At 42.7% G+C, this 23,512-nt stretch overlaps 1 protein-coding gene across 1 annotated transcript in view; it reads right to left on the bottom strand.

The window, feature by feature from the left end:
* The window catches only part of pappaa (pregnancy-associated plasma protein A, pappalysin 1a), an 82,224-nt gene that overhangs the window by 11,681 nt on the left and 47,031 nt on the right, over positions 1-23,512 (bottom strand). The window contains exons 11-21 of the mRNA XM_035609018.2: positions 22,052-22,162; positions 21,178-21,313; positions 20,766-20,979; positions 16,938-17,112; positions 9,861-10,044; positions 9,402-9,603; positions 9,081-9,285; positions 8,302-8,449; positions 7,897-8,012; positions 4,655-4,726; positions 3,631-3,729 (exon numbers count right to left, since the gene is read on the bottom strand). Of these exons, the coding sequence (XP_035464911.1) occupies positions 3,631-3,729; positions 4,655-4,726; positions 7,897-8,012; positions 8,302-8,449; positions 9,081-9,285; positions 9,402-9,603; positions 9,861-10,044; positions 16,938-17,112; positions 20,766-20,979; positions 21,178-21,313; positions 22,052-22,162 (1,662 nt within the window). The remainder of the gene's footprint in view (positions 1-3,630; positions 3,730-4,654; positions 4,727-7,896; positions 8,013-8,301; positions 8,450-9,080; positions 9,286-9,401; positions 9,604-9,860; positions 10,045-16,937; positions 17,113-20,765; positions 20,980-21,177; positions 21,314-22,051; positions 22,163-23,512) is intronic.

Below are 23,512 nucleotides of genomic sequence, written 5' to 3'. Positions count from 1 at the left end.
TGTTTGGCTGACTACCGTATATTATTCTCAACATGATGACACCGATCTAACGTTTGATTGCGTAGTCACCGGTAGTTGACCAATGTACGTTAACGTCTGCAGAAACATTGGTTACATCATCATCATCGATTGAGCCATAACTAAACAATGTGTGTGTCATAGATAGAGTCCTGCACAAAAAATGGATTCCTTTAATGGATGTTTTGTGTCCAAATCTGTATTTACTGGAAATACAAACTAATAAATAATAAAACCCTGTTCATTGTAATGAAGAAAGATGTCATGAATTGTAGCCGTGTGGCTCATTGATATATTTCCAATAGTTTTTGTGAGGAATACAGAACAGAGAAATAAGCTTTTGGGTTCTGGAAACACAGACAACACTTGACAGTCAGATTAATTCATTGGCTCTTTTTTCATCAAATCTTTTAACACTAAACGATAAAGCTTATTCAACATCGAAATTAAATGAGTATTTTTAAAATCTGAGAATTAGTGTAATGTCGTTGACAAATGATTTGCTCAAAAGAACAAATATTTATGGTGTACAAACTGAACTGAATCCCTTCTTGAAATGATCTGTTCATTGCTCGGTTCAGTTTAGTTCTCAGTCAGTTGCTAGTGAACATGCAGGAGCATACACTTATTCATTGAGTGACTGATTCAAGTCAATGACTTAACTGGGGGGGGGGGGGGGGGTGTTCAAACAATATATGTTTGAACACAAACATATATTGTGTTCAGCAACAATTATACAAGTCTGGACAAAGTTGACAAAGTTGTCCAGAAAATAATATAGATTTGTTAAAGTGGAAAACACTGCCTGTCTTTGTCGCCCAGCTAGTAAATTACTCACAGAATGACTCACAGATTTCTTTTGTCATATATTGTGTCTTTTTCCTTTGTTTTGGGAGGTTTTTATGCATCTCCATCCTTCTTTGCCTGCCACGCATGTGTTAAGTTTGGGGGGAAATCAGAATCAGGTGCACAATATCCTGTTTATGTTTGGACAGAGCTGATCAAATCGGGATAACTATAAAGGATGAGCCCAAGAGGAATAAACAACTAAATCTAAATGCCCAACTAAACGATGCCAAGACAATGAAAAAATACGAAAAGGGATTTAAGGTGCACAAAACATAAACAATAATACAATAAAACAAAAAGATACATTTGCTGGAAGGCTATTTGGCAAATTATGTAAAACTTTTTATTTTTAGGTTCATGCAAATATGGTTTAGCCAAAGCAGCAAGCAGCATGTGAATGCAAGTAGCAGCAACAATTGGGCATTGGTGTAACAAACAACAGGGATTGTGTCAAACATCTGGCTGCCCTCTGTTCTCATATCAATTTCACATATCAGCTCCAATCCTGAGTGTTTCCTCTTTGTTGTTCACCCAGAGCAACCTTCCTCACCCCGTGCCGCTGGCGGGCAAATAAATAACATTATAATTGTTTATTTCAGAGTCCGTTTTTCATATCTTTCTGAATCGTTTCACGGGGACCGACAAGTGGAAAAAAACAAAACGGCCAGACTGTTATTGTAGAGTAATGCTAAGGAGATATGCCTTGAATTAGAAATTGGACAAGCAGTCTGGAGTTCTTGTGATCACAAATAAAGTCAGTGTTATTTCTAACTGTATTACCGACACCCTTCCATACTTTTAAGGAAGAAAAACATTATTCGGGGAATTATCAGAAAATACTCCTTTTCCTCCGTGCGTCCGATTTTGGATTGACAGCAGCTGGCGGGCTGATCCCCAGCAGAGCAACACGAGACAAAGTAAATAAACTTTCACTGTAGCTTACAAGCCATGGGAAGACAGCGTTTTAAAAACAGTAGGATGGAAGTGTAAGGACCACACTTGCTACTGAATGGACCACAGTGCTATTTGCAGATATGTTTACATTCCGTTTGTTAATCTCAACAGATAATTAGCTGTATAGCCTGAAAATAGAAGTAAGCATTGTTTGAATGTTTGTTCGTTTCAACAAGGTAAAGAGAAGGAAAATACACATGTTCACGTTTGCAATAAGATGGAGACTTTAGCAGGGGAGCTAATGTGGGTCATTGCAAGTCTCTGACATGGAATAAATTTGTTTTGTTAGATGCTTGGAAAGAAGGTTCTCAGTCTAAAGAAATGTGCAAATGTAAAGATACATGCAAAAATGTATAGGGAGCAGTGTGGCTTTTTTTTTTAAATACAGAAAAAAATGTATTATAAAACTGCGGAAATTGCAGTTGGATTTAAAGGGTCCTTTTAGACTCAAGACAATATTTACATTGAGTTTTTCCTTTTATTTTGGACTAGTCTTGGCCATTTTCTGGAAATAAAATGTCAAAGCCATCAATTTTACTCTCAAACCGGAGTTGCCTGGTTTACCTCCCTTTGATGTAGAACATAGCAGTTCCTAACTATAACAAGACCCATCGCCTGCTCTACTCTCGCCCAGCTCAACCTCTTGTTGCTGCGGTAATTCAATAGAGTCTATCCTCCCATTGGGGTCTCTCAGTAAAAGTGAGTTATGCAAGTTCTTGCTGAACCCCTGCACTGGATTGGGGCCAGAAGATGTGGAGATGAGATAGCGTCAATCAACAGCAGTGAAACCACTTCAGGAGTGAGGTCACTTCCCAACGGGCTGCTCACCGACTTTCCTGCTGCTGTTGAGCATAGGATTCAAGACCATAAATCTAATGCCAAAGTTATGAATAAATGACAAAAACAAATTTTGCACCTATGGACCTCTTTCTTCTGGGCTGACATTTATTTTGTATGTCAATAAACAAATATCATATATACGTAGTACTTGTTTGGCCTCATGTGATCGAATTTCTAAGAGCTCAATTTGCCAGACATCTACAGTAGTAATTTGTGATAACTGCAAGAGTATCCGTGATCTTGTCAAATCAGCACATGGAACAGGTCAGAGGAGCAGATGCTGCAGCGCAGAAGCAACAATTCACTTCCAATCAGATCTCTTGCCAGCGGCAGGCTAGAGAGAGCCAGAAGAAGCATCTCCTGGAATTATGACTTCATAAAAGGACGATGACCAAACACTTTTTGAAAAGCACATTGTAATGCTGAAATACAACACAGATGACACATAAAGTTCATATAGTCATGACCCCGACTCTGTAAAAATTAATAACAACTTGCACTTGGGTAGGAGTATTAAAAACAGGCACACAAAGATGTATTTTTGACATTTTACACTATAGGAAAGAGAATATTGAAAAATCTTGGATGTGGACTCAGTAATCTCTCTACCAGTGATATGAGGTTGGACACAAAACAAAAGTAAGGAAGAATCTGTTTACAGATGTTCCAAGTGGTGAAATAAAACTGTCTTCAACAAAAAAATGCTGATGTTCCATTACACTTACCTTTTGTAGGCAGAAATAATTGTTCAGAAATGTCAAAGCTTGATACGAGCAAAACATGTAACCTCCAAAGCATGAATAACAGTGGCTTAGGGAAGGAGGACAACATGAAGTGGGATTTATGGTGTGGCTCCAGAGTGGGGGTAAAAAACACTGACTGTTGATCAGTGTGACCAGGACCAAATCCAACAGCATCTCTTTGCCTGAAAGGGCGAGGTCTATTCTGAGGTAGAAGTACGCCACTAACCTTTTTGGTCTTGACAGTGGATTGGCAGCAGTCTCCTCCGTCGTAGTTACAGAAGGCTCTGTTGTTGACCGAATCACAGTAGTTGTCTCCCATGAATGGCTGCACAAGAGACAGTGACAGTGGTTCAGAAAAAAGTCTTAACTTTTTATATTGCTACCCTAACTGGATGATAATGATTAAATGGTGAAAATCAAGTTTGCTCTTGAGCTTATCAGGTCCTTTTAGAGGTCTTTGGATAGATTTGCTGATGAATTTGATACATTCAATTTCCCTCATCTTTCAATGTGACCTTTGAGCCCCTTAGTGGGCCACACTCATAACTCAAACTGAGGACACCATAAACTATCCACTGCACACAACACTCCAATAAGGTGATTTATTGGGTTGGTCCCACAGTCGATGAGGGTTACCAATCAGGTTATCCACTTGGCACCAAACTGAGTAGATAATACCAGTCTAAACGAAAGACAGTTTTAGCATGTGATCTTATGATGACATCTGTACACATTTTTCTAAGAGGCAAGACATCAGTGATTACATCAAATTAGTTGAAAGTTGAAACATTTCAGTGAGCCACATCAGTTAGTCTGATACGAGAGACCCACATAGCAACAGCATTTGGACCTTGTGCAGGTTTGTCCTCAGCGACTGCTATCAGAAAAAAATGGATATTGATATCCATAGTTTTAAATCTACTCTCATATCAAATGTAGAAAGAAAAAAAAACTAGCCGCAGATCTCAGTTCTACCTGAAAGTATGTTAAAAATAATGAATCCAAATGCTGACAAAAGATCAATCATCACCCGCAGGTTGGAGTGTTTCACTAGTGTAGCTTCAGCCAAATCCACTGTCTATCAAGACTCCATCGGCCAAGCACGGTGAATAAATCTTTATACTCTTTGATTTATACGTCCAAGATCAAGATAGGTGGAAGACTTTAAGTATAAATGTCCTATGTGATAGATGAGACTATTAACCCCACAAATACAATATAGAAAAATCGTATTCAGGTCGAGCCCTTACCTCACATCCTTTGATACAGTGGAGCAATTCTGGGTGTGGATACCACTTCATTCCCATTGTACAGACAATACTCTGTAAAATAAGAAAAAGAGTCATTGATTTGTGTTTTTGCCAAGACTTTATTCTTTGTACCCAAACACAAAAATCACTGGGCACTTTCTAGCCACACACACACACACACACACACACACACACACACACACACACACACACCTAAGAAGACGTTTTCAACAGGGCTCACATGCTACATGTGGTCGCTTTCATTGGGAAGCCCTCTTTTGATTTACAAGAAATCAAAAGATAAATTGATTTCAACAAGATATAATTTGGTAGCAATGGTCTTTTTTATACCTTAGTCATGGCCCCGGGAGGGCAAATATTTGAGAGCTAGAAAAAAGAGGTGGAGGACGACGGAGGTAAAGTGCACCATGCCCTCAAATATCTTTGCAGAATGTGTGGAATCCCATCCTGTTCTCCTACTGCGCTTTTCATTGTAACGCAACAGAAAACCTTTGTGATCAGGGGAGGTGGGCAGCGCTGTGCATAGAATGTGTACCTGCGTGTGCAAATGCATTCATATAAGCATATATACTAAGTAAGTACATGAAAATGTACCTATGAGTGCCTAATGTCTCCTCAAAGTGTGTCTGGGCAGGGCTATATCTGAGTCTACTTGAGCTAACAGCGCAGAGAAAGGCTTTGTTTACAGCATAGTTGTGTCTCTGGACTCGGATAGTAGTGTGCATGATCAGATGTGCCAAAGGACTGGCTGACCTCAGATGGTTCCTTTTTTCAGACCCCCTTTGTCCCAATATCTCACAAATTTGGTGTGCTTTTCTGTTATTGCTGCAAACTAAGGTATTTTTTATTTCAGTGCTGTCAGCAAATCAATGCAAAAAAAAAAAGGAAAGAAAGATGGAGTTGAAGGTACAGGGCAAAAACGACGTAGCATCAGAGGACACCTGAGATGTGCAGAAGTAACAGTTCTACTACCGCGATGTAATAGTGCATAGCACAGTGCTGCTACGTCTGTGCTCGGTGGATGAAGGCTATGATTACTATGTGATAGAAGATTAAGTACATTATTTTGTCTTGGAGGTGAAACATTTTTGCAACTACTGTACTTATATTCCCTCGTTTTACTGTTTTGCCATGATGATGTCATCCAGAAACTCCTTCTCTTCCCCTCCTCTCTCATTTCCCCCACTCTCACTGCAAGGCCGTAAATCATGATAATCCATGATTGTGGCCTGGCTTCACCCCTCACTACGTATGGGATCCTCACCCTCTGAAGCCTCCCCGGGGCGCTGATACCACATAAAAATAGATCCCTATCTCAGCGCCACTACAGACGAGGTCATGTCATATAGAAAATGACTAATTCCACAGCAAGCCCGACAGGGTAATTTTGCTGATAAAGGTGGAGGAGGGTGCCGGGGGTGCAGAATCGTTAGATAAAGAGGGACAGGGAAAAAAAGAGTTAGGAGGTGGAGGAAAAAAAAAAAAAAGCACAAAAAAAAGCAGGGGAGAATTCTAAGTGGGTCACGCTAAGAACCGAAACACAACTAGTTTAAAGGCAATGCATCAACATCACTTATAAAGGTGGGCAACGTTAACCTCCAACTCAGCAAAGTAGAACTAGAAAGTGCATCTCAGGTCACGGTTTCTCTTCAAGATACTGTATGAAGAATCTCATCTCAATTTACAAGTATATTATGATGTGTACTACTACTAACTCCACCTGCTAATACCACGACTGTCATGACTGAGCTCTTTTCCATCACAACAACATCCTCCGGATCTTGTTTCTTAGTACCATCTTGTGAGAGTGTGTCTCAGCCATGTGCATCTATTCTGCTTAGCCCTTACACATTCATTGCAATTGCTGTTGCATTTCGTTTTTCTGCTGAGAGAATTCAATTGACAGCACCCCCAAAGGGTGGACCAAGAAGGATCCCCTCACCTCTAAATGAGTGTGGTAGTGAGATAGGGGCGCAGTGCAAAAACATGAGCACACTACCTGCGAGAGACCTTCTCCAAGCTCCTCGCCCTGGTGCATCACGTCTGAAGCCCTCACCTCTCTGGAACACTCAAGCCACCACCCTCTCTTCTCTGACTCCTCTTATATGCCAGAAAACCCCAAGAGGATTGCTTCAGGTCTCGGATTACAAATCATATCAATAACACAAAATCCATGAAAAACAGATCACTTGGTGTCCACGTGGCCCAGCACCACCACATCTCCCCCAACATCCACCACAAAAAAAGATGCTGACTCAGTGTGACTCTACAACAAAAACAAAAGGAGTTGAAAGGGGGCAGTGAAAAATACAATGTGTTCTTTTTTCTTCTTCTCTAGTTACAAAATATGATGCCATTCTGACTCTACAGCTAAAAAGGGCTTTGTGCTGACTGAAGCACTTACAACAAATTGCACATCATTGGCACTAATCAAGTTAAATGGAGAGAGTAAAATCAGAGGAGTAGTTGTAGTCTAGTTCTCTTTACCTACTACACACAAACACCCACCCACACCCACACCCACAAACACGTACATATCCCTTCCTCCACCGCTCGACCCCACCCACCAAGCGCCATGATCCCAAGTGACACCACGGCTGTGTGAGTGACATGGTGCACAGTTCTCCCCCGCCATGACCTCTGACCTCCATGGTTTTTTATCTGACACTGAGTGTCATTGATTATTGTTTCCCAAAATGTAAGGGATTACATTTGACAAGGTTTTACAACTTGGCCAACATAGTAGTATTTGTCTGTGGGGGCATGTTTCACAGTAATTCTTCAGTGTTTTTTGTTTTGTTCTGCTTATATTTCATGGTGGTAACACATGGGAAACCAAAGGTTAAAAAAAGGCATGATTACTTTGTTTGGGTATGAACAACATCCCAAAGGTGCTTTCCGGCGTATTATATCTTTAAGAAGGTCAGTGAAATGTGATACTCCGGACTGGGATGCAAGAGGACAGCCGCATGTTTCCACTCTCCAAATTAAAAATAGAAATAAAAGTGTTTGAAGGGTTGCCATGCTGCTAAAACAAACATTGGCACGACACAAAAGACAGGCACAAGACTGGCATTTTGCATTGTGGGTAGCAGAGCCAGGATGTAGACACTACACGTGAAATTCCTTACAGGAGAGATGTGGATCGCAGAACTTTGTGAGGTGCGTCTGTCAGAGCTGTGAGGCGGACACAAAAAAACCCCACACTTGCAAAAACTTACCTTGACTTTGTGTGGGTTCCTCCAGTGCTCTTTAAGTACCCTTTCGACAGTCATGTTGCTGGGGAGGATCACCACGTCGTTGTTACTCTCTCTGCAGCTCAGCTCACACTCTTCGCCTGCGTGAATGTGTGACCAAAAAGGAGAACGATAAAAGTATGCGCAAACAACACCTAGGTCATGTCCTTACCTCTTTCCTCCTTTCAATTTCAAGTGATTATATTACTAATATAACCGCGGTTGAATCATTTTGTTCACTCTTATTAATAACAAATAAAAAATGACTGTAAACAAAACAAAGTGAAAAGGAATGAGTAACGGGAGCAATGGAGAATAACAACCCACTCAACAAAAGCTGTGACAAAACTGAACTGCTATTATACGACAGTAAATTTGTGCAATACAGACCTATGCCGTGTCCTCGCTTGCATGAGTACTGTAGGCTATAATGGAGGTTTTGAGGTAAGGAACACTGGCCTCTGCTGTGTGGGCACAGCCGGAACGACCCTGTCCAGTTTCCATCCTTCCTACAGCGGATTACGTTGGATGCTGCGCCCTGAAAATAACATATTGACAGACAAACAATTATACACACACACACGGACGCACAAACACGCGCAGGCCAAGGACACTGGGATGGCATCCCGTTGCAAAAAGGGGGAAATACAATCCAATTTTTATCAGGCATCCAGCCCACAACAGCCTGAAAGGCAGAACAGATTAAAAGGTGTATACGTTTCAAAAGTCTGTGGGAGCAGGACTATTCTGCAAATCAATAGCAATCAAATTAGCATGGCGTCAAATTGAGTAGGGCTGAGGGAGACAGGGAGAGACACAGGCAGACAGTGGAAGGAGAGTCACATAAAAGAGGGCAAGGAAAGACAGTGTGTTTGTGTTAAAATGGAATTATATGACCTGAGACTGGAAAATGTTAAAAATGATGTGTTTTTATGTGATTTTAACCAAACAGTTCTTAGACAAACATAACTAACACTGCATTGAACTGCATTATCAAACAATGTTGAGTCTAAAGGTGGGGGTAAACAGTAAGAATGTGAAGAAGAGAGGAAGAGAGTATGCTTTCCATACACGTGAGAAAAAGAAGACAAATACACAGGTAAAGCAAGAATAGAAAGAAAGGAAAGAGATGGACAGACCTGCTTGCATGGACCGTGCAGCAGCCTCACCGTATGGGCAGAGCCTCCTGTGGCGGCCAGGGCTGCATTACCAGCAGGATCTGTGCAATTGAGTCTGCAGACACTGTCAAAGCGGAAGCCATCGGTACAGTGATAAGAGCCGTGGAAGATCGGCGGCGGGGGATCGCAAGTCACGGGCTCGCATGCCCCCTCCAGCCAGCTGCCGTCCTCCGTGCACTGCCGCTTAAATGCACGCCTGGAGAGAAAAAGAGGCGATTAACGGGAATGATTTCAGGCCTCGCTTTCGACTGGGGGAGTTCTGACGGCGGAGCGACTGAATCAAACGACAACTGTTCCCGTTTACTTCTCTACCTCTTAGGTTTGTTGGTGACATGGTAGCCTGGCTTGCACTTGTACTTGCAGAGGGTGCCCACTTTGAGGCCCGTCTCGTTGCAGCGCTTGGTTTGCAGCACAGCGTTCGGTACGGGAGGAGGGGCCGGGCAGCGGAGCTCACAAAGGGCCTCCGGGAAGGACCACAGGCCGTCTTCCAGGCAGGTAAGAGTGTTGTTTGTACCTGAGATGGAAAAAAAAGGAGGAAATAAGTACAACAAAATAAAACAATTATAAGTAAACTTTATACCAATCTTTGTGAGGTTTGCATGTCACGATATCTGCCACTCAAAGTGATGACAGTGACAATAAATCATACTACTTTTTATCTACATATGACCTATATTGTTTTTGAGCAAACCTGACAAATGTTCTTTCAAAGGGTAGCAGGAAAATATTCAAGTGCACATGCACATATGCATGCCGCACTATGCATCTCACCGACAAGCTGGGCAGGTTCCCGACACCAGAAGGTGCTCCTCTTGCCGTAGGTGGTGCCCTCTGAGAAGTTGAAATGAGCCGGGTGAACATGGTATTTGTCGGGCAGGCCACAGTCCACAGGCTCACATGACACCTGCCTGTTCCACTTCCCATTTGCACAGGTTATGGTCACCGAAGAGGTTGACTGGAAAACAAGACAAGACATAAAGTAAGTGACAGACAGAGACGGAGATTGTAAATGGATTAGAGGGTGAGGGGTTATTCTCAAGTAAAAGTTGAGAATAATGCATAGATATGAGCATTCATCGACATCCTTGCGGGACAAATTCATTTCATACACGCATCAACATGAATGTTTACCTCACAAAAAAAAATGTCATTCAGCAAATCCCGGGTCAGCGTGCGGCCTGACCGAGCGTGATCGAACTTGGCTTCTACGGTACGTCGGTAAGCCTGACAGGCTACTCAGCAGCTCAGGTAACTGCTGATAGCATTTGTGAGGTTGAGTCCTGCCACTCAGACGGCTGATATCCAACAACTGCACAATCCGAACTAACACAAAACAGACTTCCGAGACACACAAACGCTGAAAGGGAATCTTCCACTGCTGGAATGCCACCCATTGTGGATTTATCCTCTGTGTTGGGTTTCTGAGTAGTCATGATATTGAGAACGTGGACATATTCATGGGTAAGTTGACATATTCGAAATATGACCTGTGTACACCCTTAAAAAAAAAGCATAATCAGGCAATGCCACGCAGTCAGTTGTGCTGTAAGGAGGGAAACATAAGTAAAAAGGCAGTTGTGGCGCAAACATGGAGTGAGCTTATGCTCGTAACTATGATGCATTGCTTTGTGATTGACAGTATTTGCCCTGCAGTGGCCTGTCTACAGAAAAAAAAGTCCAGAGTGTGTCCTGTGCGACTGGGTCCTAGAGGAAATCCACACATGGGGACAACATGCAATAATCCACAAGACAAGGCCAGGAGTCAAACTCACGAGTCGTACAGTTACACCACTCCTGCTATGACAACTGTAAGCAAGTCTATAGTGCGATTTAAGACCTGGTATCATAGAATACCATCCCTTGCATTTCCATTATGGACCAAATATGGAGAATAATCCTTGATTGGAAACAGCAGTCATTCAGGCTACTGCTGGAGGAGGTCCGACCTGGCAAGGCCTGACTGAGATTTGTGTGTGACCTCAATGTGCATCGATGTATAGCCATTCCCGAGAAGATTATTGAAAGACCAGCATTGAGGATAAAATATTAGCTGGCATTAATCTTTGTGTAACCTAAATTGCACTTTCTGTGTGAACTGTGCTATACAAATCCAGGTGTTATGACTTCCTGGAAACAGAGAGCGCAATCAGAATGATTCCAAACTGGCAATCTCTTGTCCATGACTTTTTTAATTTCCCACCAGAAAAACAAAACCCTGATGGTTCAGGTCCACTTCCTATCGGAATTAACTCTGATAAATTACTTGGCTTGTGGTGTGATATTTGCAGGGATGAGACCCTAATTCGGAGCCACTGCATCATTACCTAATCGCTGTTTTTCATCCTTTCATCCCCGTTTTTCCGGGAATGCTCAGAATGAAAGTGGTGCCAACAAATCTCACAACAGAGCTGCGAGAGCTCAATCATTCAGACTTTTTCCTCCGCAGAACAAAAAAGGGAAACCCGTGTTTTCACTGTGAATTACACTCTACCCCGTTTTGGTTGACTTTAATTACACACATCTTTTTTAGTGAGTGACCAGATTCTAAGGCCACACAGGCAGAACTCAGTGAGCATTACATATCTACGGCTTCGCAAACTTCTCCCTCTTCCCCATGTATTTCTATCTTTCATCTTTTTCTAATTATGTGATACTGCATAACAGTGTCAGGTTTCCTCAAAATAAATAAGCCCCTTTCACATTTGGACGTCCAGCAAAGTAACATATGCATCGCATGCGAGAGCCTGCTGAAAAATAACCGAGCGTGGAGTTGAATGAGTCAGTCACGATGAGAGGTTGTGAACCAACTCTGCATGGGAGGAACTGTGGAAAGATCAATTTAGCGTTAATATGCCGACTGTAAATATGTGTGCAAAAAGGAATGTTAAATACGTTAGTGAAACTGTGTGTTAAGTTCCAATTTTTTTACCCAGCCCAAAACACACACATACACACAAACTCATTTACATTGATTTATATGCCATGAGCTATTTTAATACATGCAAGTGTTTTCAGTGCATATAGGATTGTATGCTTTTGTGCACCATCGAGTTTGTAAAGGTGTGGGAATTTTCCTCGCTTTAAAAAATTTACAGCGGACTATTTCTCTTCCAGTAGCAACTTTAACAACCTTTGGCTACTCTGGCTTATTCAAGGCAGACAGACTGACGGACAAATGAACCGACAGACGGACAGTCCCGCCCTTCAGCCGAGGGAAACATGAGGCAAAATGTATAGAAATACAGTATTGTACTGTATAGTAAGCCATGGATTGATACCAAGATTTATTGTAGGAATACTAAGAGATGAAGTGTAATTCATTATTGTTTTGTCCTCATGGAAAAGCTTTTTGAGCCTTGGAGTTTTGGGGAAAAGAATGACACACACACACACACACACACTTTCGGGTTTAAAAGCTCAGCAGTTCTGCAACTGATTCTGGAAATGCTCAGATCGGTAAAATGCAGCAGGGTGTTACTGAGAATCTAACAGTACTCAGAAGCATGCTTCTCAGTAGAAAAAATTCTGGGCGGGTTAACGTTTCCTCACATTTTTTTTTTACTTGTTTGTTTTTAAACGATAACCACATTTGCCTGAGCATAGTGGAATCCAAACCTAAATCACCTTGTGCGAGCTTTTGTTTTCAGTGGAAGAACTAAGAGTGTGGGTGCAAAGTCGTGGAAAGTTGCACATGCTTTACTATTTGCAGACGCGTAGAGTACGGGGATGGACTGTATAGGCTGTCGTAACCACTCCTCACTGCAGAGCAGCACATTGACATTTGCATTCACTTGCTCGTCCTGTCGGGGCAGAGTCTAATCCTAACTCAGCAATCACAAAGTCAGCAATTTGAGATGCAACAGGATGACGACGCTAAAGAGCTTCGTCTGCGCTTTGAAAACTAGGATTACAATGCACGGCCGTCACCCTCGCTCACCCGAGTTTCGCTTATAGGCTTACAGGGGTGAAGACCGGGGCAGGTACTACATGCTGTGGCACTATCTATGGTGTGATCAGATTGAATTAGCATTAATTAGCATCCAGGCAACATAAGAAACAACCCTGTCCTCAGAGCCCATCCCAGCCAAACCCGGGTTCGAACCCAGATCCATCATGGTAGCTAATGCAGAATGACAACACGAGTTTGTTAAATTTGGCATGTAAGATTGATCATTCAGAGAACGAAGCCTTAGGAGCCTTCATCATAGCCATATGACGCATGAAGGCAGATTGCCTAATGGTCAGCACCATCAATAGTTAAACCCTGTACTTCCATATATTCCAGGGAGGAGTTGGTAAGTGTTACTTAAAGAGGCAATAGCAAACTTTCGGGCCCCTAGTGGTTCCAGGTGGTATAATTTTTGTGTCGCTGTCGAAAAGACGATGCAATTGCAAGACGCCGGTAGGGATGCATGTAGGTACTTAGTCAGCTCCTGAGGGAGTTGTCAGCACGGAGGAGAAGAAAAAAGTATGTACACTAAAAGCTCCTACTTCATTTTATGGCTCCCAGCATTAATTAGCGCCAGTGTTAGCATCATGGCTAACCCGTTGCCAACAGCCTGGTTACTGTCCAAAGCCGAAAACAAGCATGTGCAAGGAAAAGAAAACAAAAAATCCAAATTTGACATGATGGATGAAATGAAAATTTCAATCAGAGTTCCAAGATGTTGCTCAATCATTCCAAATTAAAGTTCCCCACCGGGAACATACACAGAAAAAGAAGGAATCAGTATTTGGGCGTCTGTATGCACATAAAATCCTTTCTCTGGCCTTCTCAGTGTCAGCACTCAGTGTCTCCTCAGCACTTCAAACCGGGAGAATGATAGAGAAAACAGGCGGCGATAAAACAGATATATTCAAGCAAGTGAGGGAAGTAGATTTGTTCTGGAGATACTGTGGCAGACTCCAAAACAGTGATGTTCCCAGAACTACTTTGACATCACCGAAACACAAATGTAATTGGCTAATGAAAGGAGACAAGATTGTGCTCCACGCTGCACTTTTCAACCTTGGTGCGGAGGTGTGTGTGTGTGTGTGAGCACTTGTGTGGCTGCAAACATAAAGGAAATAAATCAATCTAGAAATGTGTGTAAATGTTGAAACTTTTTTTTTGCTATGAAAATTAAAAAATTCACCTTGTGTTTTTTTTTATGTGGGTTTTCAACTATCACCGCATTTGGGAGGAGACACAAGCACACGTAGACCATTAACCTGGCTAGATCAATGTTTTATTGACCCTTTGAAACCCTTTTCGTGTATTACATATTTTCTACAATGTGCCCAGTGCTTCTGTTAAATCTGTATTGTCATATTTATCAAATTATGTCCTGCAGCCATACAGTTTAGTCGGTCACAGCGATGTTGCTGTTGCAGATGAAGTAACAACATAGTGCTGTCTCCCACTGGATTCTGTAGCTGGTGACAGAACCAGCTTCAATGTTGTGCATTCTAATCTGGGCATGAAGCAACGTAGATGTCAGAACAACAACATAACCATGAACACCAAAAAACAACGTTTACTGCCGTAAAGGGATGTGCAACTGGTGAAATCCCCTTCCAGAAAAGCATGACATTCTTTGGGGATAAAATGGTTCATTTGGATCGGATAAACAGGTTAGTAAAAGAAGGAACTCCTGGTATGTTAATCACAATCATAATTCAGTCAGCACAGCTAGTTTGCATCATCATCATCTGTTTCACCAGTGGCATGTCAGCTGAGCACAGTGATTAACTTACGTGGCTCAATTTAACATGGTTTTGGAACTCGGGAAGCAGATTTTGGCAGCTCACATTCTGTTGCTTCTTCTGAATGAATATAAAGTGTGAAGTTTGAGATGATGTAGTCCATCATTTTGATCATCCCACCATGGAGCTTATCCTTACATCTGTAAACAACTTATACAGTAATTCCAAAACGTGGAGTGAATTATACAAAAATCCTACAGAAATCAAAATTTCAATTACCTGCAAGATGCTTATTTAATATTAAACCACAAAACTGCCCATGATGTCTTTTAGTGGATTAAATAGATGTAAAAAGTTATTCATGAATAACAGGTCCTCTAAGTACCTTTGAACTGCCAGTCATCATTTGTGGCAAACCTTCAAACCTTGTGGCAAACCCTTTTTGGCACAGCCCGACTTGGTTTTTCATTCTTCCTCCGCCCCCTCGTCACCCCACTTGCTCTGTACTTTCCCGCCTCTGCCTCTCCGAAAAACATTATTCATCACTAATTGAACTGACATTGATCAATAGCCACCTAGGGCACTGTCAATCAAAATATAATGCAATTACAACGACTGGGCCGACTCAGTGGAGAACTATTCTGATAGAGTTTGTAGATACACAGCATGTATGGATATGCATGTACACCTGCTTTTGCGTTCATAAATATGTTTTTAGTGTGGATTTCATGAAAGAAAACTATGACTGAGTAAAGATGACAAACAAAGGACGAGACTAAAATGTAGAAAATCTGTCTTTATTTGACATGCAATATTTGAGACCATTTTCCTTCTCTTCACTGTTTTAGTTTTGCTCGCGGGCTGTGTACATCATTTCAGGACTACGTCGGCAGCCAGCACAACCGACTTTTTAAAAACCCTTTTAATGTTGGGATTGATCGCGTATCTTGGACGTAGTCACGCCACAAAGCCATTGAAAATAACTGAAACCATAAAAAGGAACTCTTTTAAAACAGGACGTGGATATACACCCATCTGCCACAACACTAAAACCGGTAACTGATTTTAATGTTGCGGCTGATGGGCGCAGAGTACAGGCTTGTTTTTCTTTCCACATTGAAATGCACATAAAACAAAATTTACCTTGTTCTTTGAACCTCCCACCTGTCTGAGGGAAGCATTAATAGATTGTCTTGCAGACTGCTTTACAGAGCCACGGAGAAGGATAAAGCGTTTATATGGCCTTTACAGCAGTTTGGCCGCGATCCAAAAGGTTTACGACGTGGTTTCAACTCCCCTGTTATTTTGTTTGCTTGTGGTGTGCATTCACCCGTTTGCGTACTCACGGGTCGGCATCTGTGTCCTGTTTATGCAGGGGACGGTCTGCACTTTAATTTACGTGTGTCGGTATCTGCATGGAAGCATTTAATGCGTGCTGCTGTGCGAGTGCAGTAGCGGTAGCGAATCTCTGCCCTTTTACAGGGACTTCAATGTGTGCAAAATGAGCAGGGATGGAGCGAGGAAGGGAGGGAGGGAGTGAGGGAGGGGGAGGAGGAGGGAGCAGACACTATGCAATGATGTCATCGTCCCAGTGGAGTAGCGATACAAAGTGACTGTTTGAGGTGATGGTGCGGCATGCTCAGCAAGAGACTAAACACTATTATGTCTGTCCGTGTGTGTGTGTGTGTGTGTGTGTGTGTGTGCGTGCGTGCGTGCGTGAGAGCGTGTGTGTGTGTGTGCGCGTGTGTGAGTGCGCGCGTGTGTGTGCGTGCATCCGTGTGTGTGTGTGTAGCAAGGAGATGAAGGGGAGGAGGCTGGGGCATCTCCGCTCCTCAGTGCTGCACATATCTACCTGGATGTCCATGATGTCATCCTCCCAGGAGGCTCGCCTTGCCGAGCTGAGCTTTCGCAGGTGACAAAATAAATGCAGAGAAAGAGCAGGGAGAGCGCCTCTCTTGTGGCCACTTGTGTACTTGGGTTTGCATCAGTGCATGTTCATGTGTGCGTTCACAGACTCATGTTTGCACGCATCTTGCCATATGCTGCAAGAAATGCTTTTTGCACATTGCATATGTGTACATTTATGCATCCGTGTGCCCCTTTACGCAGTGGGCGCTTTAACTGCCTGTGTGCAGTTAAACATGTGTGCAGCAGTGTGCTTACCTGGCTCTTGATGATGTCATCGTCCTGGTGGACTTGCAGGGCATATCCAGAGTTGCAGGATATGGTGCAGCGGTCCCCGTTGTAGAAGTGGCGGCCAGGGCTACTGCACTTGAGCTCTGCATTGCGGATTAAAGGTTCCTGGCAGTCAATGGCTTCGCACGAATAATGTACACAACTATGAGGGAGGGAGCGTATGTGTGTGTGTGTGTGTGTGTGTGTATGGTGGTTGGTGAAAGAAAGTGGGAGAGGGGGAGGGAGAAAGAGAGAGAAGAAAGTAAGAACCACATTTAAAGTTACAACCAACATAAACGAAGTGTATAAAATAACACTGCAGACATTCAAAACGTGTTTTCACAGTCACACATTTTCTCAGAGAGAAAAAGCTATGCACCAAGTCACCGACATCCATCCATCAATGACTGTTTAACATATCAAATCAATAAACCACATGGAGAAAAAGATGGAGCCATGCTTGCTGGGCGCACGATAGAGATGTCTGCGTGCATGACCGAGTGTAGTTTGAGAATCGAGAGTGACAGGATATATTATGTGCAGGCTACAGTGGCGGAGTCTGGCCACAGCTCCACGTTGGTAGCCTGATGGAGAAGGCATTTAATGCTCTTGGAATGTTTGGATGCCCAAGGCACCTTTTTACAACAGTCCACATTCTACAGTATAGGGTTACCTTATGAAGCCGACGAAGAAAGAGGGATAGAGAGCGAAAGAGGGGAAGGTATGGGGGCAGAGAGAGAGAGAGGATGTAAGAAAATACAGGTCTGGAGAAACATTGTTAAACTCACTCCTGGACAAATGGAATCTCTATTTATGTTCTCCACTTTCATCCGGTTGTTTTTCTGCTTCTGTTCAGAATTTCATTGTCCTCTCTTATAATTTACTTTTCTTTTCTTTTTCTTTCAAATTATTAACGATGCAGACCTCAAATGTGTACATACAGTATAGTATCCCTCACCGTCTGCCCCAAGAAAGTAAAGAAAGAAACAAATAAGCTGTTGGTAAAAATTCGAAGTTCCTCATTAAAACGCTCGTGTTGACAAGATGAAGAAGCTGAGCAGGTGACGGCCGTTTATCAGGCCATGAGAAGCAGTGCCTTACGCCCAGGGTTTTTGAGGACAAACCAGGGAAGCCTAGAAGCCTCCTCTGTGGACACTTTGGCTTGGAACAAAATCTCTTTGTGGTTTTCTGCTAGTCACTTTGGAATTTCTGACATAAATTACAATTAACTACCTGGAAAACTTTCCCCCTCCACTGCACATGAGAAGTACAGTATACAGCACAATAAAATAGCACGCATGTCAAAAAAGAAGAATAGGGTATAAAAAGGGAGAGCGTGTGAATATACAGTTAATAGACTCAGTCAATTCTAAGAGTAGATGAGTTTAGAAATTGAGAACAAGACATTAAAATGAAGGGGGGGGGATGGTGTAAAAACTTAAGACAAAAGGGGGAAACATATATGTGCATGTGTTTGCAGACTAGTAACATAAGACTGAGTCATGTTAATAGCTCCTGTTGTTAACAACTAGGGGAAAAGGGGATGTGGTGTTTTGTGGAGGCATAAGTATTACGGGAAATGTGCTGCTCAGCCCAGGAGAAAGAGAGAGGGAACGCGCTGGACCAAGAGGCACAGAAAGGGGAGAATTTAGAAGACGGAGATGGCAAACAGTTAGAGGGAAAGGACGATGATGTGAAGGCAAAGGATGGGGAGACAGCGAGGATGACGCATACGATTAAGGGGAGGAGGAGCTGAGATGGGACGGAATGGGAATAAGGGGGCTAGTGAAGACGGAGTGAGGCAAAATGGAAAGAGGAGATAAGAAATTTGGAAAAGTGGGGGTACGGACGACAGGATGCAGATGATGAATCGAAGTTGATTAAAGAAGAGAGAGAGATCGGCGTTACCGAGAGCCAGGATTCTGTCCAGATGTAAGGGCCGTCTGGTGAATAACAACTGATCATAATACCATATTCAGCTTGTAATGCTTTCGAGTCAAAAAACGTCTGAAGATAAACGGGCATGTCTGCTTGACTTTACATCACATAAACACAATCGTTTTCAAAAGCCTCTGGATATTTCGATAAATTGGAAGGAATATGAAAGAAAGAAAGGAGAGTCGGCGAGAACTGGTGTGTGTGTGTGCGTGTGTGTGTCTGTGTATCTGTGTGTGTGCGTGTGTGTGTGTGCGTGTGTGTGTGTGTGTGTGTGTGTGTGTGTGTGTGTGTGTGTGAGCGGTACCAAACAATTTCCTGGCTTATGCAGATACACAATAGTTTTAATCTATTTAGGTGCTCTTGGATGTCTCACTGGCAGACAATAAAAAGCCACAAAAGGCTCTATCTCTCCTCACAGACCCCCGGCCGTCCATTCCGTCTGTATCGTGCTGTTTATTGGTGCATTTCTTGTTGAAAGGCTTGTGTGAGCGTCGTCAGTATGGACTGTCTCGGGCATGACCGTGGTGTGGAAATTGGTAAATTGTGACTCCTTCTGCGTGTGTGTGTGTGTGTGTTGTCTGGTTATGTTTGTGAGGAGGGACTTGACATCATATGGATAGTAGTTAAAATTAATGTTACAGGAGACTCAAAATGGCTAGTTTACAGCTAAATAGGTGTTAATTGTTTGCCAACAGCTCTTCCAAAGTGTCATCAAAAGCAGCTATGGGCTTGCTACTTTACAGCGGAGGCCAATTTGATCATCTTTATTTTCTGGCTCAGGTGCCCGGTTTTCAAACCGCTGCGTTTTATTAATCACACATGAAATGTCCAAATATAAAACACTGTCCGACACTATGCATTACCGGCCTGCTTGACAGTTTATTTTATTTCATTAACTGGTTAGAGTTAAGAAAATTGCAACTGACAACCTCAGCGAAGTACTTTGAACAATGCAAAAAAACTATTCCAGGAGGCTGATGTCTATTTCAGCAGGGTTTTTTCAAATGGATGTTTTTTATGCAGCGTGCACTTCAGCCAACACAAAGGAAGGTAAACAAGATTAGTGTTGGAGGCAGCGGGGCTGCTCTAATGTTGGAAATGTGCAGACCTCAGCAAGAGGTCCACACTGATTGTAAATTTGAAGTGATATTATGACCGTTACCTTTGGAATTTTTACTGTTACAGTTCAGCTGTAACTTTTGGGCAGACATCTAACATAACACACTTTGTTGGCAACATTACTTAACGGGGGACTCAAATACGCACATGGAAACACAGCTGCCGGCATGTTTTGTCTCTTCTGCTTTTGTTTGAATGATATCCTTGATGCGTGTGCTCGTGCGTGTGTGTGTGCAGAATGGCCGATTTTAAGATGGTATAGATGATGTACACGTTTCGTTTGAGATCTTAACACTATCACTGGTGACATTTACGTAAAATTAGTTTTAATTGTACAATGAAAAAAGAAAATTACTTCAATTGGCGACAATTTATCAATTGTCTTAACTTACCTTAAGTTGAACAAACCTAATTAATTTGTGTGTTACTAATTAGTAAATTCTTTTCAGTTGGTAAACATTTTTTTCTTTTTTCAGTGCACTAGTGAAAGGGTATGAATATCTTTGTTGCCTGCCTTTTGTCTGCTGCGCACACACAGCACTTACTACATGTCTGCCCACTCTCGAAAAGGAAGCTTCCGTTACCTTCAAGACTACAGACAGTGCAAGGTGTGTACTGTAACCATATCTGTGTGTGTGTGTGTGTGTGCCAGCGTAGTTGATGACTTCATACGAGTATTTCTGGTTGTGATGTGGGTGTGTAAGCACATGTAAGCCTCATGTGCACCGCATGTTCCATTTCCATGTTCCTGCGGCTCACCTCTGTCCTGTGGGGTTGTAGATCTCGTTGCTCTGGCAACCACTTATCGTGATGGGGTCAAAGGACTGGAAGGAGCGCAGGCCGACGCCGGAGATAGCCACGAGGCGAGAGGCGAACATGACCAGGATCGCCTTGGTGTGGTAGAAGGCCACTGACAAGTCGTGGTTCACTGGGATCACCAAAGGGTTAGTGCGGCAGCTGAGGCGCCACTCCCCTGTGGGATAGGTCAGGATAGAATTAAAAAGATGACAGAAGGTAGTACATAGCATGTTGGTGTACATAGGAGGGGTCTAATTCTGCATCATGTCTGCTAAGCTAGTTAGGTTAGGGTCCGTTTATCATACTCAACAGTCCGACAACACAGCATGACTTAAGGGGCGTCCAGTTTAAAGGTTAGTAAGACAGTTCTCACCTAGACTATGGATGCCCTCCTTGGTGTCCACCAGCTGAACAGTGATGTTACACTGAGTCTGGTCGAGGAAGCCAGTCCCATCAGCAGCCAAGTGTATAATCACCGCTGCTGCCACCATCGGATGAGAAAAGTGGGCCTGGATGAAAAGGAAAGAAGATAGTTAAGCACAGAGTTTCAATATTTAGATCTCTTTGAAAAGCTTTTCTGAAAGCTTTACCTGTAGAAAGTCATATTTCGATGTAAATGCTATCAGGATTGGGAAGTTTTTTTACTTGTTTCTTTCCTGTTTGAAATTGAAAATCCAAAGCACAGGGGCAAAGTGGCGGCAAAGTGATGTAGTTTGCCCTAAGAAGAATGTCATCCTGAATATCTGAAATGCTATCTTTGACTCGGAAGAATTCTTCTTTTTTTGTTGGCGAACCCTTTAAATTACCCTCATTGGGCAGTCCTTTCCTGTGAAATCAGGATTTGAATGGTATGAATCATTGAAACCGTAAAATTAGTGAATCTTTCATCAGGCAAGCCTCTTTACGTCGCAATAAAAGGCCCCATTAATATGGACATTATTTATTTTTTTCAACGGGTCCCGTAACTATAAAACCAAGGACGGTTGGTTAAGAAACAGTTCTGAAACAGACAGCATACGCAAACATAACGTATATGTCACAAGCTTGTTCAGTCTGAAACCTCCAGGATCGCTGTAAGATGCTTGTATTCAGAAGACAAAGCAGCAAAGAACTAAACACAAACAAGTTTTCTCATTGTCTCCTCACCAAGCAAGTGCATTTTTTCTTCAAAAGCAAGAGCACCGCACCAACATGCATCCTTCTTTTAAGTTACCACCTGAGCCATATTTGATAGATAAAGGTCTTACCTTGAGCCAATAGCTAGGATATCCCCAGGCTGACTCGTGGTTATCACGACAGGGGAACCACGCATACTGGGACACTCCATCTGATAGATCGAACACCTTGGACTGACATGTCTAGGGGAAACATGAGAGAAAAGAAGAAGGCACATTTTTCGTTTTTTTTGTGAAAAGAAATAGAGATAAAGGTACAATTTGATCAGGGAACACAAATAAACTGTCTGTCTGTGGCACAGGGCATCATTGGTTGTGCTACTTCCCGGGGTCCTTTGAGTCTGACTTCACGACCCCACTGTCTGTGATTATTAGAAGTAGATCGAAAAAAATATTCCAGTTCCAGCTAACAAACAGCTACACGTACCAGCTCCTGCCGTTATTCGTTATTATCTGGCACCGTTCCCAATTTCCCTCATCACAATAGCTCTCAAAGTTAAATTGATGATTTCTGTTCAAATGAGCATTAGCTCTGCCGCTAAGTAGTGTGTCCCTTGAACATAGTATCCATCTATGGAAATGCCTCCATTTGGTTACAGTCTTGACCTTAGGACAATTTTTGAGACCCCTCTTTCATCCACAACTGTCAGCTGTTTGTCACATGTTCGGGACGACGCGCAGCTGACGTGCATTGTGTGCAGCGCCGCTTGTTCATGTCTCGTCAACAAACCCACCACTCTGTCATGTGTCTCACACGCATGTCTTCTTCTGATTCATCCTCGCATTAACGGCTGCTTTTTAAGTACTAACCATGTGCTGCTTTATTTTTGTTTGATTTTAAAAACCTGCCATGCCGCAACCTGTCCACAAAAAAGCCCCTCTGAGAGTTTTCATGATTTCCTGAATTGTCACACAACTGCACCGCATTACTTGTGGGCCAGATTTTCCCTTAAATTTGGCAGATTGTCGGAGCTGCCTCAGCATTTTAGCCACACTCACCTGTTGCAGATCTATTCATGTAACATAGGTAATGTGGAAGGTGGAAAGACCAACAGTTCCCACAGCGCACTTTGTTACTAAAAGAAATGGAAACTCCCTGCATAGCAAATTTAAGTTAGCAAATCCGATACCCTGTTTTGAATCCATCCTCAAAATTTAAGTTTGCAGTAAATCTGTTGCTTATATCCCAGTTTTTTATTTTACACTCTGTTCAGTCAGGTCCTATAGGTTCAATGTTTTCATTCATGGATGGAGTGACACTAATACATGGTAAAAGATTACTGAGCAATAGATACACTGACAAAGGGGAGAGAGGGCAGATGCCCAAGGACGGTGAGTTTCGCCCGTAGCCCTGAGCTGGTGAAATGAGACACCCGTAACACGAGAGTTTTGCTGGAGAGGCTACTGTAAGATCCTGCCACTGTGGAAAAAGTGGCCAGACCAGCTATCTGTCCATATATCTGTCCCCTGGATCTGTTGACGTGACCTTTCTGCCCGGAGCTGAACTGGCACAAATGAGCAAATGCAGGTGCG

Source organism: Scophthalmus maximus, chromosome 20, assembly GCF_022379125.1.
Source record: "Scophthalmus maximus strain ysfricsl-2021 chromosome 20, ASM2237912v1, whole genome shotgun sequence".
In the NCBI taxonomy this organism is placed as follows: domain Eukaryota; kingdom Metazoa; phylum Chordata; class Actinopteri; order Pleuronectiformes; family Scophthalmidae; genus Scophthalmus; species Scophthalmus maximus.
This window is presented reverse-complemented; position numbering and strand designations above follow the sequence as displayed.